This window comes from Geotrypetes seraphini, chromosome 6 (assembly GCF_902459505.1).
Source record: "Geotrypetes seraphini chromosome 6, aGeoSer1.1, whole genome shotgun sequence".
Lineage (NCBI taxonomy): Eukaryota > Metazoa > Chordata > Amphibia > Gymnophiona > Dermophiidae > Geotrypetes > Geotrypetes seraphini.
The window spans coordinates 160331155-160349261 of NC_047089.1; the positions used below are offsets into that span (position 1 = coordinate 160331155).

The 18107-nt window shown below is 43.0% G+C and overlaps 1 protein-coding gene across 2 annotated transcripts in view; it reads right to left on the reverse strand.

The window, feature by feature from the left end:
• Positions 1 to 18107, reverse strand: part of ATP11A (ATPase phospholipid transporting 11A) — a 413748-nt gene that overhangs the window by 169306 nt on the left and 226335 nt on the right. For both annotated transcript variants that reach the window (XM_033948051.1, XM_033948052.1), the window contains exons 2-3: positions 13716 to 13838; positions 1139 to 1228 (exon numbers count right to left, since the gene is read on the reverse strand). In XM_033948051.1, coding sequence (XP_033803942.1) covers positions 1139 to 1228; positions 13716 to 13838 — 213 coding nt within the window. The remainder of the gene's footprint in view (positions 1 to 1138; positions 1229 to 13715; positions 13839 to 18107) is intronic.

Here is an 18107-nt window from a genome sequence, read left to right on the forward strand (position 1 = left end):
CATGACAGTTGGCAGACACACTCCCAGCCATCAATGTCAGTACCCCACCCATGCTCTTTTCTTGCACATGAACCAAGCACGCATGGGATGATGGAATCAACAGATGGGGAGCATGGCTACCCACTGCCACAGTGTTCAGATAGCCTGGAGGTTCTGGCAGAGGTGGTCCTTGAAAACCTCTCTTTATAAAGATGCTTTCAAAAATTAAAACCATCAGATTCAGGTTAACTTATCTTTAGAATGCTTAATCATTATTTTTTTTCTTTTTTTTATGACCTACTGCTTTTTTCCTTCCCCAACCTATTATTTTACCCTTTAATGTCGTCTTTCTCTGAAACCACTGTAGTTCTACCCCTTCTCCTCTTGTCTCTGTATGTCTGTCTTCAGAGTTCGTCCTTGTTAAGTATAATTATGATTTCTTTTTTTCCCCTTAATTTTAATATGTAATTAATAATAATAATTATTTATTTTTATATACCGCCTAACCAGCAGTTCATAGCGGTTTACACAATAGGTACTCAGCATACAATATAATAATAACATCATACATAATAAAATTCTAAGAAACTAATACAAGCATTAAAACTAATGAATTAAAAAAAACACAATATAAACTAAAATAAGTATAGATAAAAAGATCAGCAGTACATATAACTACATGATAATATGAAAATCAATAATGTATATTATATTGTTTAAATAAGTGGGTTTTAAGATCTTTTCGAAATTGATAGTAAGAAATACTTTTTTAAGCGTCTGTAACAAATTTTAAATAAACTTGAAAACTGATTGTAGGTCTTAGAAATCCCCAAAGTAGCTGCACTAATGATGTACACTAATATTGGGTGGGCAACTGCTCCCCTGGACTCACACATGGCTACACCATAGACTGTCACTGCAATGGCCACAATTGGTACCTTTGGGGGAAAAAATCCCAGGATATTAGTGAATAAAACTGAGCTAGAGGACTAAAGGAGCAAGAGAAAATTACCATAAAAAACATATTTTAGAAACAGAAATTAAACTTACAATGCTTTCTATTAACCACTCTCAAATTTCTTAGGAAAGGAAATCAGTTAGTCATGCTTTAACTAAACACAAGTAAATACTTATTGAAAGCAGGCTAGGGATTACTTACTTGTACAAGAAAAATGATAAGAAAGTAAAAGTTTGCTATTCTTCGAAACTGTTCAAATAAGTTCTTCGGTACAAAGTTCCAAAATGTATACTATAAAAAAAAAAAAAAGACAGTTTCTAAGTTCACTCTGGAGAGTTTTCACATGTCCTGTTTCATATTTATTTTACTAAAGTTGCTTATTATTAAAGTACTCTCCTCACCATTTTTATTTAATATACTCAATCACCACTGTTAAATGAGCACACATATTTAATAAAGGTATATTACTTTCCACAATGGTTAAATATTGATGTTCACTTTCACTGATTTATTAAAGACCACAGTAAATCAGACTGTTAATGGAAAGCTTCAGGGAGATCACCTTTTCCCATAGGGTTGGCTGTTCAAACAACATAGTCAAAACAAGTAGGCAAAGCATTTGGAGCATGGCTCACAATTTCTTCCAACTCTTCTCTGTGTACATATGTATGTATTGTCTTTGTGTGCAAATAAATGAAGGAGGAAGAAATCCTCACATTATTTTCTGGGGAGTAGAATAATGAGGAGATAATATACGAAAAAGGGCAAAGAACATTATGTTCTTGAAAAGTTTTAATAATACCAACAGAAAATCACAAGATGCTCTCACTCAACTACAGATATTGGGGCATAAAAAAAATCAGTCTCTGTATGCAGTTGCTCCTTTAATCTGGAGAACAGAAGTGAGGGGTCTGCTGAAATGAAGCTGTACCCAAACATTCTGCTGGCTCACAAAGAATAATAATTAAGTGAAACCTATCATGCAAATATATTAAAACCTAAACCGTTGGATGTCACTGTCATCAGATTTCAAGAAAGGATTTTACAATTTTTCATTTCAATAATTTTTATTGAACAAGCCAACACATTCATTAAATAACAAATAGTACAAAGAAAAACAAGAAACAAAAGGTTTCCAAATATCATAATACATAATAGAACAGCTTGGAACAGATGTAGCAGGCAAACTCCTTTCAGTTTTGCCCACTGCATTCTACTCCTACCAGACGTTCACATTCAGATAACAATTCCTTGATGTAATCCCCCATCCGAACAAAGTTAGTTTTTTTTAAAGTTTATCACACCCAAGTCCTGCATAAAAGTTCTTCACTCCCCTAAACTGTACCATTCCCTCAGGTTTTTGAAGCCTAAATGCATGATCTTGCATTTCTTAGCATTAAATCTTAGCTGCCAAATTTCAAACCATTCCTTAAACCACTAGGTCCTTCCTCATGTTATCCACACCATTAGAAACATAGAAACATAGAAATAGACGGCAGATAAGGGCCATGGCCCATCTAGTCTGCCCACCCCAATGACCCTCCCCTACCTTTCTCTGTGAATAGATCCCACGTGTCTATCTCATTTAGCCTTAAAATCAGGCACACTGCTGGCCTCAATAACCTGAAGTGGAAGACTATTCCAGCGATCAACCACCCTTTCAGTGAAAAAGAATTTCCTGGTGTCCCCGTGCAGTTTCCCGCCCCTGATTTTCCACGGATGCCCCCTTGTTGCTGCGGGACCCTTGAAAAAGAAGATATCTTCTTCCACCTCGATGCGGCCCATGAGATACTTGAATGTCTCGATCATGTCACCCCTCTCTCTGCGTTCCTCGAGTGAGTACAGCTGCAACTTATCCAGCCGTTCCTCGTACGGGAGATCCTTGAGTCCCGAGACCATCCGGGTGGCCATTCACTGGACCGACTCCAGTCTCAGCACATCCTTACGGTAATGCGGCCTTCAGAATTGCACACAGTATTCCAGGTGGGGCCTCACCATGGATCTATACAATGGCATAATGACTTCAGGCTTACGACTGACGAAACTCCTGCGTATGCAACCTATGATTTGCCTTGCCTTGGATGAAGCTTGCTCCACTTGATTGGCAGTCTTCATGTTCTCACTGACGATCACCCCTAAGTCTCGTTCTGCTTCAGTTCTTGTTAGTATCTCGCCATTAAGGGTGTAAGTCTTGCATGGATTTTGGCTGCCCAGGTGCATGACTTTGCATTTTTTGGCATTGAAGCTGAGTTGCCAGGACCTAGACCAGCGTTCCAGTAGGAGTAGGTCGTACATCATATTGTCGGACATTAAATTTATGTCTGTTGTGCTTTTGCCCACTATGGTGCTTAGTTTGGCGTCATTGGCGAATAATGTTATTTTACCTCCCAGCCCTTCTGCCAAGTCTCTTATAAAGATGTTGAATAGGATCGGGCCCAGGACCGAGCCCTGTGGCACTCCACTGATTACCTCCGTCATTTCGGAGGGGGTGCCGTTCACCACTACCCTCTGAAGCCTACCTCCAAGCCAGTTCCCAACCCATTTCATCAATGTGTCGCCCAATCTTATAGAACTCATCTTGCTCAGCAACCTGCGGTGTGGTATGCTATCGAATGCTTTACTGAAGTCCAGGTATACGATGTCCAGGGACTCCCCAACATCCAGCTTCCTCGTCATCCAGTCAAAGAAGCTGATCAGGTTGGATTGGCAGGATCTCCCATTAGTAAATCCATGTTGACAGGGATCCCGTAGATTCTCCTCGTTCAGGATCGTATCAAATTGGCGTTTGATTAGAGTTTCCATTAGTTTGCACACTATTGATGTGAGACTCACCGGTCTGTAGTTTGCTGTCTCCATCTTGGAGCCTTTCTTGTGGAGTGGAATGACATTAGCCGTCTTCCAGTCCAACGGGACGTTACCCGTACTAAGGGAGAGATTGAAGAGCGTGGATTGCGGTTCCGTCAAGACATCACACAACTCCCTGAGCACCCTGGGGTGTAGGTTGTCAGGCCCCATTGCCTTGTTAACCTTAAGCTTTGACAGCTCGCAGTAGACATTAGGGCCAGATTCTCAGAAAAGCCACCAAAAGCATGCCTGCCAGCAGCAAACCTAAGGGCTCCTTTTACTAAGGTGCGCTAGTGGTTTTAGCACGCGCTTAGCACACGCTACAATGCCACACGCACTAAACGCTAACGCCGCCATAGAGCTTGCATTAGTATTTTTCGTTTAGTGCAGGGTTTGCGTGCGCTAATCGTCAGCGCACCTTAGTAAAAGGAGCCCTAAGTGTTTTAATTGGTTTTATTTGGTGCAATACCTGATTGTGCATAGAGTGGGGGGCAGGGAGATATGGTGCATGGGGAGAGAGAAAGAAATGCTGCATGTCATAATGGAGGGGAGGAAAGGAAAGATGCTGCATGGAGGGGAATAGAGAGGTTTGACCCATGGACCAAGGCAGACAGAGAGAGATGGTAGACAGTGGGAAAGAAACAAATGTTGGATATGGCAGTGGAAGGTAGAAAAAATTAATTTTATTTTCTATTTTGTGATTATAATATGTCAGATTTGAAATGTGTATCCTGCAAGAGCTGGTGTTAGTGAGTATGAGCTCAGACCTAACAGAGAGAGAAAAATTATTTTGTTTACACCACAGCATCGGCGTAGGATTGGAGAAGGAAAAGGGGGTGGGGGTGGAAAGGCTAAAAAATAAACCTGCCAGGACTTTTGAAAAAAAAAACCCAAAAAATGCTCACTTGAGCAGGAAAATCTAATCGAAAATTTGATTCAATAGGCCAAATGAAATTAAAAAAAATTTCCCTCAATTGGGCAGCAGTCAAACTTGATGTCCTCTAACCCACATGGCAACAAGCTGTTCTGTGCTGGCTTCAACCAGGACCATGTAATTTGCCCCAGAGAGCGGGGCAGACAGGCAGGCAGGTGAGCAGGAGGCAGGCGAGGAGAGGAGAGAGAGAGGAGTAAGAAGAGGGGGAAGGAGTAGGAGAAGGCAAGAGAGAGCGAGGGGCAGCGGTGAGTGGTAGCTCCGCCCACCCCCGAAATCATCCATCACTGATCCGGAGCTCCCCCTTAAAAGGGTAGGGCCCAACAGCGCTCAGCCATTCGTCACACATTTAAGGCGAGTTGTAAAGGCGCTCGCCTCAGCAAGAGCGCCTTTGCGAAGGGCCTTAAGAAGGGACAAGTCTCTGCACTGAGGAAACACCAGGAAAGGACACCTACACAGGAAAGTACTACAAGGGCAACAGGACAGACACAAACAGCAGATAAATAAACACAGCAGTCGCAGAGGATATACACAGCAGGTATACCATTAGGAGAGGGACTGCGCAATAACAACACCAAGGACACTACACAGATTCCTACACAATGAGAAGCCACTTCAGACAACACTGAGACATAGCTAGCACGCAGAGTGGAAAGGCCTAAAGGGAAGAACAAGAAGCATAGAGGACCTGTGAAACAGGGAGAAGCCACTTCAGATGAAAGACCGGCAAGCAGATAGCAATGGAAGCAGCAGACAGAAGCAGGATGTTGAGCTACCCAGTTTTCTGCACCGTTTGTCATGTGTATGACTACCTCCCCTCTGGGAGGCACTCTTATGTATGCACTCGTTGTGAGGAACTGGAGGGCCTGAAGATGCAAGTCAGACTACTGAAGGGAAGAGTACTAGAACTAGAAGCACTTCGAGCAGTTAAGGAGGAGGCCAGAGAGGCAGAAAACTTCATGACAGAGAGGAACATTGAGGAAGAAGTGAGGGAGTTAGAGAAGTTAATTGAGGAGGCATACAGAGAAGCAGTGGGAAATCACCAACAGCAGTGGAACTGCCTAGATACACCTACAGTGAGTGAGGACCACCTGGAGGACAACCACAAGGAAGAAATAGATGGCACAGCAGTGAGACCTGGAAACAGCAGAGGGAACCCACAGGAGGACGAGTCCAGTGCAAGTCAACGCCGGGATGAGGAAGGATGGAAGCACAACGAGGACACGGACCTGTGACTAGAGAAATGGACGTACACTGAGGACATGGACCTGCAGCTAGAGAAACCAGAGAAGATAGAGAAGACAGCAATCGTCATGGGGGACTCCATCATCCGACAAGTCAACAGTCACATAGCAGGAGGAAGACCTGCCTACCAGAAGCAAAGGTAGAGTATATAGTGAGCCGTATCTACAGGATCATCGAAAGCGCGGAAGGGGTAGATATGGCGGTGGTGATCTATGTTGGGACAAACGACATGAGCAACTGGATCTACAGCAGGGAAACACTGAAAGACCAGTTCCAGATGCTAGGAAGGAAGCTGAAGATCAGAACACCAAGGGTAGCGTTCGTGCGCAACTGGATGACATTCTGGAGGAAGAGCAAGCTATACAGGAAGCATGGACTCCACCTCAGTGGAGATGGAACGAGGCTATTTGCAAGCAACATCAAGCGCGAAATTGAGAAGTTTTTAAACTAAGAAGGGGAAAGCTGACAGTCGACCAAGAGTCGATGGTTCGGGAAATGGTATAACCAGAGGATCCCATGCAAGAAGATTGCAGGAAGACTCACTGGATCATAGGCAAGATAGAAATCCCAACAGATCAAAAGGGACGGAAGTGAGGGAGACAGAAGGGGGATGGAAACGCAAAACAGCAACAGGCCGCAAATTTAAGTGTATATATACATTTCAAGGAGCCTATGGAATAAAATGGGGGAATTGGAAGCTATGGCACAAAAATATATCCTAGACATCATCAGCATCACGGAAACATGGTGGAACAAGGACAACATCTGGGACACTGTGCTACTGGGATATAAGCTATACCACAGGGACAGAATAGGACAAAATGTGGGGGTATTGCCCTATACATAAAAGAGGGAATTGAGTCTACCAGAGAGAACACGTCGGAAATGAACAATAAGGTAGAGTTTCTATGGGTCAAAATAGCGGAAACAAAAGGAACAGATACGAAGATCGGCATCTACTACCGACCTCCAGGGCAGTCCGAAGAGACTGATGGAGAAATGACAGATGAGATTAAACACAAATGCAAGGGAGGCAACGCAGTTATAATGGACGATTTCAATTATCAGGGGATAGATTAGAACCTAGGCAACTCCAGCTGCAGTAGGGAGACCAAGTTCCTGGATGCTGTAGGCGATTGCTTCCTGGAACAACTTGTCATGGGAAATACGAGAGGAAATGCAATTCTGGACTTAATTCTAAATGGACTACAAGGACCGGCACAAGATATAGAAGTAGAAGGGATGTTGGGAAACAGTGATCACAATATGATCCACTTCAACCTAGACACAGGAACAAAAACTCGATCCAGAATGACGGCACTGAATTTCTGAAAAGGGAACTATGAAGGGATGAAAGTCATGGTGAGGAACAAGATTAGGAAGAGTATAAGCACTGTAAATATGCTAGAACAAGCATGGTCCCTTTTTAAGGACACAGTCATCGAGGTGCAAAATCTATATATACCATGTATCAAAAAGGGTTCCAAGGGGAAGAAGAACAAGGAACCGGTGTGGCTCACTGTAGCAGTGAAGGAAGCGATCAGAGACAAGAAGACTTTGTTTAAGGAATGGAAAAGGACAAAAATGGATGAAAACTGGAAAACGCACAAATAACATCAAAGCAAGTGCCAAAAGGCCAAAAGAGACTATGAAGAAAAAATAGCCAAGGAGGCAAAAAAATTTAAGCCGTTCATTCGATATATTAAGGGGAAACGACCCGCAAAGGAAGCAGTGGGGGCCGTTAGATGATGATGGAATGAAGGGAGTACTAAAGGAGGACAAAGCCATCGCCAACAAACTGAACACATTTTTTGCATCTGTATTTACCAAAAAGGATTTATCCAATATACCAGAAGCCAACAGGCTAAACATTGGAAATGAAGAAGGGAAACTGACAGGATCGACGGTCAGTCTAGAAGAAATATGCAGACAGATTGATAGGCTTAAAAGCGATGAAATCCCCGGGACCAAACGGCAAATGTAAGGAGGTTCTTCTTCACCCAGAGAGTGCTAGAAATCTGGAACGCTCTTTCAGAGGTTGTTATAGGGGAAAGCACCCTACAGGGATTCAAGAAAAGGTTAGATAAGTTCCTGCTGGACCAGAACATACGCAGGTAAGGCTAGACTCTAGTAGGGCACTGGTCTTTGACATAAGGGCCACTGCATGAGCAGACTGCATGGCATGATGGACCACTGGTCTGACCCAGCAGCAGCAAATCTTATGTTCTTATGACACAATCAGATTTGGTGAAACATGGCCACATTTGGCACTTGTATTTGGACACTGGGAGCAGGGTATTAATGTATGAATGCTGGGAGCATTAATTAACAATAAAGACTGCTGTTTTCTTATAAAGGTCTACTTCTTTTAATTTCCACTTTGGATCTAGTGGACCATTTGTCTTGCTGTTTTCTTACACTAGACCAGTGTTCTTCAACCTTTTTACACCTATCGACCAGCAGAAATAATAGAATTATTTTGTGGACCGGCAAACTACTAAGACTGAAATTAAAAATCCCATCTCCGCCCCATCCCTGCAGCTCTGTCCCCATCCCATCCCCATGTACTCGGTCCCCGTCTCCATCCCATGTACAGGGAGTGGGGAAAGAGAGAGAGAGATATCCATGGTGCATCTCTCCCAGCCCCTCTACTGCCACATTCAACATTTTTCCCTCTTTCATCCCCCGGCTCATGTGCAGCATTTTTCACTATTGCCCACCAGCCCCATGTCCAACATTTCTCCTTCTATCACCCCTCTCCAGCACCATGCCACACCTCTCCCTCCATCACTATGTCCAACATTCGAACCACTTGCATCCCCTTCAATCTGTCCCTCTGTTCTCTCTCCACCACCATACCAACATTTCTCCCTCTCATCCTTCTCCATGTATCTCCACCTCACTCCTCTCTCTATGTCCAACAATTTTCCTCTTTCTTCCTTTCTCCATGTGCATCATCTTTCTCTCTCACTTACACACTCATCCCCCCAAATTCTCCCTTTCGTCCAAGTTCATGCTTCCTCTCTTCCTTCTGTGTCCCGAGTTCGTGTCCCCCCTCCCTGCCTTCCAAACTTTGTCCCATATTCATGCCCCTCCCATTCCAAACGCGCTCCTGTAGGCAGTCAGCCAGCACAGACAACTCTCCTTCTCTCCCTGCACCTCCCCTCCGCCAGGAGGATTGCGGCCAGATGGGCCTCCACAAATGCACGGACGTTGACATGATGATGCCACGCATGTGTGTGATATCATCATGTCGACGTCTATGTACTTCCGGGTGCCTTCCGGCTGGCGCTGAAGCTAAGGAGCAGCCAAGGAAGCAAGACAGTATCCAATGGTCGAGGTAACTGCCTGGAGGGGACTGCTTGCAGGGAAGAATTCTTCATGGACCGGCAGGAAATTTTTTCAGACCTAAGGTAGGCCCGGGGGAGGGAAGGGCTGACTGAAGGGTGGCTCGGGGGGGGGGGGGGTAATGCTGTGTGCAGCAGCCACGGTGATGGTGGGGAAGAGGGAGCCTGTGAGTGGTGATAGTGGCGGTGGAGGCCGGAACCTGACTGGTTTTGTTTTCGACTTCAGTTTCTGTTAAAATTGAGTGGTCAATTTTGGTTGCAATTTCAATTTCAGCTGAAATTGAAAATCCTGGGTTCAGTCAGGCTCTACTGTACAGCTTTCTTAATTGTTGCTTTATGTACTACTAATTTGTACCAATTGCTGAGAGATAATGGAATCCTGTGATTAAACTGTAAAATATATCCTTTCAAATCTGCTGACAGTGACATGATGGTATGACATATCATACTTGGTAACAAGCAAAAAACAAAAGGAATTGACCCCAAAATATCCACAAAGAAGAAAATCCAGAGAAAACCAAAAAAACTCTGTGGAATGATGATGTTCCCAAATGGACTTTATTTGAAAGTATCAAAGTTCCAAAGGCTCTTATGTGGATGATTTACTTTTATGTGAATGGAATTATTTTATGTGGTTGATTTTAGTGTACCTTTGGAACTTTGATACTTTCAAATAAAGTCCATTTGGGAACATCGTCACTCCACAGAGTTTTTTTGGATATCATACTTGGTTACATTTTATTATTCATTCCAAAACAAAATGCTTGGTTGCTCTCCATTTAAACTACCCCTTCCTCTTACCTGCACAATAAATATATACACAAAGACAACATAAATGCACATATTCATGTGTGCAGAGTTTTTGGAAAGAATTCCATGAGCCATGCATTTCATGCTTTTCCTCGGAATATAATTAGCACCATTGCTTAGCATTTTATACAAGTATATGAAGTGAAACAGAAATGTCTTCCAAAAGACCTTTCATTTTAAGTAGAAGGTAAGACAGGAAGACTTTTTTGATGCATAACAGGATGAATTTGTTGATGCACCAAAGATTGATTGAATATCAGCCAATGAGACAAAGACTAGGCCATTGATATTGTGTACAGAGTTATGGTTTTGCATAAAAAGAAAATGCATGCTTTATAAGGGATCTGAAACAGGAACAGATTACTTGATAGAGAAATAATGCAAACATTACATATCAAAGGTTTCTGGTCTACATTTAACATGACCTTAGCAATTCACTGTATTACATGGCTGGTTTATTTGTGATAAAGCACTTACATAAGCATTTCACTATTTCATAAACTTTTATCACTTCATAGACTGGCCTCTTGGCAGAAGAAGTGGAGATAAAAATAGCAATAGAATAGTAACGAAGAAAGAAATCTTAGTGAACCTGGAAGATGTAATAAGCCAGACTGACAGAGTGGAAAATCACCTGAACTAGATGATATACACTCCAGGGTACTGAAAGAAATCAAACATTAAATTCAGTTGATTTACCATTAGTATGTGGCTTGGTAAATCCCAGAGGTGGACCTTTTGCTCCCCCCTAAAATTACAAGCTCCCTCTTTTATGCTCTAGGCTCCACACTCTCACTCGCCTGGCAACGGATGCTTTTCTGCTCAACTGGTGAGGCAGGTTCCTCTATGCATTTCCTCTAATCTCTCTAATCAGGAAAACACTACTCAAGTTTTGCCAGGTACCAGCCACCACGATACGAATAGTACCTCGGTAGCCATGCCTATCTTGGTTCTCTCTTCTCCTGCACATGAGCAAACAGGAAACAATCACTCTGCAAATCTTTCCAACACTACTGACACAGAACGAGGTCTCTCTACTATACCCCAGTCTAAGTTCTTTAGCTCTCATAGCATGGTGGTAGCTCTCTCCCAACTAGAAGAAACCCTTTCCCAGAGTCAGCTATCATTGAAGCATCTAGGAAGCCTTCCACATATTGTGGTGTAGTGTTGAATCTCTGGATTCAGTGACCTGTCCTCTTCCATCCATACTGGATTATCTCCTCTCTAATTCTACAGTAAAGACTAATTCAGTGAGAGTTCATCTTAGTGCTATAAGTGTTTTTCACATACCACTAGTCAACATCTTCTAATTTCTAGATTCATGAAAGGCCATTACAAGACCAAACTGCCTCTGAAACTTCCTCCAGTGTCTTGGGACCTTAATGTAGCACTTGCTACATTCATGAAGCCTCCATTTGAACCACTGTCCACTTTACCTCTCAAGCACCTCACTTGGAAAGTAGTCTTCTTCATTGCTCTCATATTTCCACTGTGGGATGAACTCAAGTGTCCTGTGGTAATTTTTGGATCTGTACATGCAAACTATGCACTAAAATATATTTTATTTTTTCATGCAGAGGGGCTGTGTCTGGGGGCAGAGAGTGAGCATGTCTGGACATCTATATTACTGTACGTTAACTGATTGGAACAGGATTAGTGCATGAGCCCTTATTATCCACAAAACAGATGCCAGTAAGTGCTTGCATGCTAATAATTTTTAATGACCATGCACTAATGGCAAATTAGTGCATGGCCATTAATACAAAAAAATAGAAAAATCAGCCACTTTCCAGCTGTGATATAAATGGCTTTAGCACACAGGAAAAGCACGTATAAGGGTGCGTTAAGGCCACTTTTTACCGTAGCTTAGTAAAAGAACCCCTATGACAATTATAACTTAGTCCAAACTTGAATTGTTTGTTCATGTATGTTTCATAAATATAGTATCTTTAATTTGATAGGGACACTGATGAAGTATCCTGAGCGCCAATGAGCAATTTATTTTGATGCTGAATAGCTTTTATTTCTCCAATGGCATTTAGATTTTCTTAATTACAATATTTTATGCTATATTTTAGCATATTCTACGTTATTTTATTGTAATCTTGATTATTATTCAGAGCAGGGAATAAATTCTGATTAATAAATAAAATATCATCTTGTTTAAACTTACAGTAGCTACAAGAGTATGTTTAACAAGAACATTAAGCAAAGTAAAATGAAAAAAGCAATTGTTCTACTCTGTGGGCAGCTTTCTTGATAGCCAAGTAAACTAAGCTGCTAATTAGACTACATACAAAGGACTAGATTCACCAAGGGCACAGATCCGATCCGATCCGATCCGTGTCCGGGGGTTGATTGACAAATTACCCTCATGCAAATGAAGGCAATCGGAATCACGCCCCCAACCGCCTGCCCAGATCGCTCTATAGCGATCCCAACACATGCGCAGACCATCTGTAGATGGTCTGCGCATGCGCTGGCCCTCCGTGCCCGACAGAGCTAAATTTTACTTTTTAAAACTTTTTTTAACTTTTTTACGAGCCAGTGGTTTTAACCCGTTTTAAACTTGCAGGTTAAAACCATGGGCTTGCACAGTGTGGAAAGGCAGGAGAGTCAGGGAGAATTATGCAGGAGATTTGAGGCAGAGCAGGGCGGCAGGAGAATCGCGGCTTCAGGGCAGAGCAGGGTGCAGGAGAATTGCGGCTTGAGTTCGGGCAGAGAGCAGGATATGCAGTTGGAAACCACTGAAAGACTGGTCCCCAGCAGTCAATTGTTTGCCAATAACCAAGCCCAGTCGGTGTTGTTTTTTTTTTTTTTTTTTTAGTGAATCGCTGCCTGCCTACATTTGAATGCTGTTCCCCCCTCATTTGCATGCGCGGATCGGAGAATGACTGGGACAGAAGTTAGTGAATCGGGTTGGAGGGAAATTGGGTTGCAAAGGGGTCTCAAAGTGGTTGGAACTTGATCGGTGGGCTTAGTGAATCTAGCCCATTGACAGTGCAAAAGATTGTGCATTGTGGATTATGTGGGAAAGGAGGAAGGAACAACAATCTCTTATTGATAAGGTGAACAAAAGCAGAATTAAGAGAGAATTTGTACTAGTTACAGCAATTAAGGAAGCAGATTCTATCTGTACTTGTATTTTAGCTGAAGCAACCATGAAAGATCTCAGCCAGATCAGTATACAAATATTTATTACCTACTAGAACATATTTGGATTACAGGAAACCAAGATGCTATTTTTATATTTCTAATCACAGAGACACATCACAAAATGTTGAGATAAAAGTTAAACAAAGAATTGTTCCTGATTATGATCTGAGGGCAATCAGAAAGAGCAACAGGGATTTAAAACCAGTAACAATAAAATCCAACATCTAACAGATTACTACTACGGTTTGTAAGCCTATGATAAACCTTCTCCCCAAGACTAGAAGAAATTGGTCCTGTTTAGTGGAAGCTAGTGTCTCTCCAGTGGGACAGGCAAGTGGAAGGACTTAAACTATTGTGCTTTTGTACCTAGTTCTCAAAAGGCTAACACAAGAAAGAACATAGTTGGTTACACTACAACTAGTTAACCCATAAGCAATAATCCTACCTTTGAGGAAACTATTCTGTTATCTGGATACCTCTGTGGAATGTATGCCTCAGTGCCTGGAGGAGGTTCACGATGCCCAACATACACAGTCCGATTGTCCACCCAATTTTCTTCTCCAGAACACTGTGCCAAAAAAACAAACAAAAAAAAAATCATCAGTCTGATTCATTCATTCAACATTTATGCATAATGCCAGTTTACCTTTTCATTTGCATATAATCTGCTATAGACAGTATCTCCCCCAAATTCTTTACTATCTCATCAAGAATATTATGGAGACAACAAAGGGCAGGAAAGGTGACAGAAGTAAGCAGTTTGGATTTAGCTCATATCTTTTTCAGTTGTGGCTAAAGGTGAGTTGTGCAATAAGTACAATCTAAGTTTGAACATGAGGTAATGGATGGTTAGGTAGCTTGCCAAGATCACAAGAAGACATCACACAGTGGCATTTGAATCAGGCTTCCCTGGCTCTCATACCAATGCTCTAACCATTAGACTACTCTTTTACAGATAATCCACATGTCAAAAATTGTCCTTTATTTTTTCAACAATTTGTTCTTGAAATATTCCCCTCCAAAAATAAAAATAATGAAGCAGTTAATTTTAAGAAACCTATCTCTGATGGTTGGTCTAGTACTGATTTAATTATGCTAGGAACATTCACAATTCCTGTTCGTTTAAATGTTGTCTCTCCTGTTGATGTAATAAGACCTTGAAAGCAAAATCAAAGGCGCTGTAGAATAACCTGAGTCATCAGCTTAGAGAGACAGAAAAAGTTGAGCTATAGTGCTTTCAGCAACTCTAAATCCAGCAGACCTTACTATTTCTGCTATGTGGTGCAATACAAACTCTAAACTAATAGTAAAATTAAATTTTTCTTCAACATATTAAAAAAATGACTGGCTTACCTAAAAGTCCATTTCTCATTTCCTTTGGTTTTATTACCTTATATAATATAATGGTCTGAGCATTCTAAACCTTAGCACAATAAACAAAAGTTAAGAGCGAGATCCCTGGTCTCCCCTGATTCTAAAAAAACATCAGCAAAATCTGCCTCTTCCTGGATTACCCACTCCCTGTGGAATTGACATTGCAGACTAGGGGCTCAGCCGGGATAGAGAGGGAGGTTGTCAAAGTACCCCTCAGGTACTCTCTGCAGAAAGGAGAAAAAAGAAAAGGGGAGGCAAACATTAAGGCATGTTGGGTCATGTCTTCCTCTCCTACTGCCTGGGGAAGTCTGCTGTTTTTATTCAAGTAATTCTAACAAACTGTTGGCTCTTGGTAGTAGAGTGAGAACAGGGCACAACTGGTAATTACTTATCTCTTCCTGCTTTGTGTTATGCTAGCAGGGAACGGGGAAAGTAAATTGAGAAAAGAGGCTTTTTTTTTTTCTTTTTAGAAATTGGTTGTAAGGTGTGTCAATAAGGGATTTAAATAGCAGGAGTTGGGAGAGCAGGTTTAAGAATAGAAGGGCTTGAGTGTCTGTGAATGAGTTGTTAGGGAAGTATATGCATGGGAATCTGAGGCCTAGATCGGGGGTTGGCAACCTGCGGCTCCAGAGCCGCATGCGGCTCTTTTCCACCTTTGCTGCGGCTCCGGTAGTGTGTCACGCAGGCATGCACCTTACAAGTCCAGCGTCGCGGCGGGAAATAGCCATGCTGAGCAGTGAGCTCAGCACATACACAGATGAAAACCTTGCTTGCTGATTGGTCCGGCGGCCCTGCCCCGCCGTGCCGCCGGACCAATCAGCAAGCAAGGCTTTCATCTGTGTAGTGCTGAGCTCACTGCTCAGCATGGCTATTTCCCGCCGCAACGCTGGACTTGTAAGGTGCCTGAAAAAGAAATCATCCTGGCCGGGGTCGGTGTCATGCTCCGGAGATCTACAGCCTTCCTATCTCCCTTTCCCTTCTACCTGCTTCCGGCCACATCCCCTGCTCCGCGGCTCTCTTCGGCAACTCAGCAGCAGCGATCGACACAAGCTTCTGACGTCGGGGCCTACCCTCTGCGAGTCCCGCTTGTTTCAACTTCCTTTTTCCACAAAGGCGGGACTCGTAGAGGGAAGGCCTCGATGTCGGTAGCTTGTTTTGATCACCGCTGCTGACAAGTTGCTGAAGAGAGCCGTGGAGCAGGGGGGTGTTGCCAGGTGCAGGTAGAAGGGAGAGGGCCAGATGCAGGACTCGTGGGTGAGGGAGCAGAAGAGAGAGAGAAAGAGAGAGGGGAGGGAAACAAAAGGAAATATTTCATACTGGGCTGGGCCGGAGTGGAGGGAGGGTGGAAAGATTCTAGCTACAGGGTGCAGTAACAAAGGAAAAGGGGGGGAAAGCTGAAAATGGAGATAGTGACACAAAGAAGAGAAAGGGTAAGCAGGACCTACTGAATAAGGATAGAGATACAGAGGGGACATGAAGAGGAGGTGAAATAGAGACATAGAAGTAATGCTGAAAAAGTGGGGGGGGGGAGATAAAGACATTGAAAGGGCAAATGGTGAACATGGCGTAAAGATAAGGACAGAGACAAATGAAGATTCTGAAAAAGTGGTGAGATAGGGATATAGGTGAGATGGACACAAAGAAGGGTGATGCTGGAAAATAGGTGGAATGGTAATTCTGACAGACACAGAAGGGAAATGCTGGATCAAGGAGAGATGGGGCTCAGGCTGGATGGAATGAGGAGAAATGCCTTGTTGGCCCGGAACTTCCTCTCCTACGTCAGAATTGACGTCAGGGAGCGGAATGCTGGTCAGCGCAACACTTCTGCAGGGAAAGCTTGGGACGGCGGTGGCTTGGGGGCTGTTCCCCGATTGCGGTGGCAGCAAACCGAGTGGCTTGGGGGAGGGCACGGAGACAGAAAGAAGGGGGAACAGGGAGACAGAAAGAAAAAGTTGGGGGAGAGAATGAGGTCTGGAGGAGAGGAAACATACAGGAGGCTGAAAGAAAGGAAGGAAGATTGGATGCACAGTCAGAAGAAGAAAGTGCAACCAGAGACTCATGAAATCACCAAATAGCAAAGGTAGGAAAAATGATTTTATTTTCAATTTAGTGATCCTGTATATAGCATTAAGATAAGAAACAATATATGCAGTGTTAGATTTGTTTTATAATGGTTTTGCGGCTCCAAGTTTTTTTTTCTTTTCGAAAACGGGTCCAAGTGGCTCTTTATGTCTTAAAGGTTGCAGACCCCTGGCCTAGATTCTCAAAAAAAAAAGTGTTACAAAAATGAAGGGCAGCTATTGCAGCCGTTCTGGTAGCGATTTTAAAAAAGCAAGTCATTCTCTAAAAAACACTCATGCAAATGAGGCTGGTGGAGACTAGCAAAGACTCGCTAAATTTGCATGTGCACATAGGAGGGGCCTTAAACAACCTGGGCCAATCAGAGCCTCGGGCCCTTCCCTGGTGCATCACAGGATGCACCGGGGAGGGGAAGACCCATTTTGAAGAGGCAAGCCAGCTGGCCAGAAGGAGTGGGCATCCCTCTGGTGAGCCATCTAAATCAAGGTAAGCGGGACAGGTTGCCGCGCAGGAGCAGTCCCAAGTTGCTTTGGCTCCTACTCACTGTGTAGTAAATATGGCAGCCATGACTTCCCATGGCAGCCTAGCAAAACTGCCATAGGAGATTGCAGCTACCATTTTGAGATTGGAAAAATGATGAACAGGAGCAACCGGGGATTGCTCCTGCTCATACCGGTTCCAATCCCAAAATGTCAGCCACAAGGCTACCATGGTAAATCATGGCTGCCATTTTCATTATGCAGCAGGCAGTAATTGCTCTTGCACCGAAGAGGATATTAGATCACCAGGACATTTAGAAAGTAGGCCCTGGGAGGGCCTACAGGTGAAAGGTGTGGCACAGTTTGTGGTTGGCTGGCCCAGGAGATCAAGTTTTTTGTAGAAAGGGGCTGGCCCAGACTTGTGACAGCGGCTGGCTTGGGGTTGTGGCAGCAGAACAGACTGGGGACAGGAGTGGGGAGTTTTGTTTTTATGCTGAAAATAATCTGGCATTTTCAGCTGAAATCCAAACTCAGATTTTTGGCTGGTTTTGGTTCTAAAACCAAAAATGAAATTTGGTCGTCTCTAGTAGGTTGCGAAAATTAGAAAATCGACACTTAGAAGTGTATGTGCCTGCACTTCTATATACAACCATTGAGTGATGTTGCTTTTTCTTGAGCATATATTTTTACTAAAAGCTTCCTCTTACTACATGCATGTTCATCAAGGTTTTTGTTAGTCAGTTGTGAACATCCTGATTTAGGCTTCACATCATCCTATTTTCAACCTATACAAAAACTGGAATCATATGTATGAGAGCTGAATTTATGAAGAATGAAAGAACATTAACCACAAGAGAAATTCACTACATATCTTACTTTCTTTTCCTACAATTCCATCCCCAGTC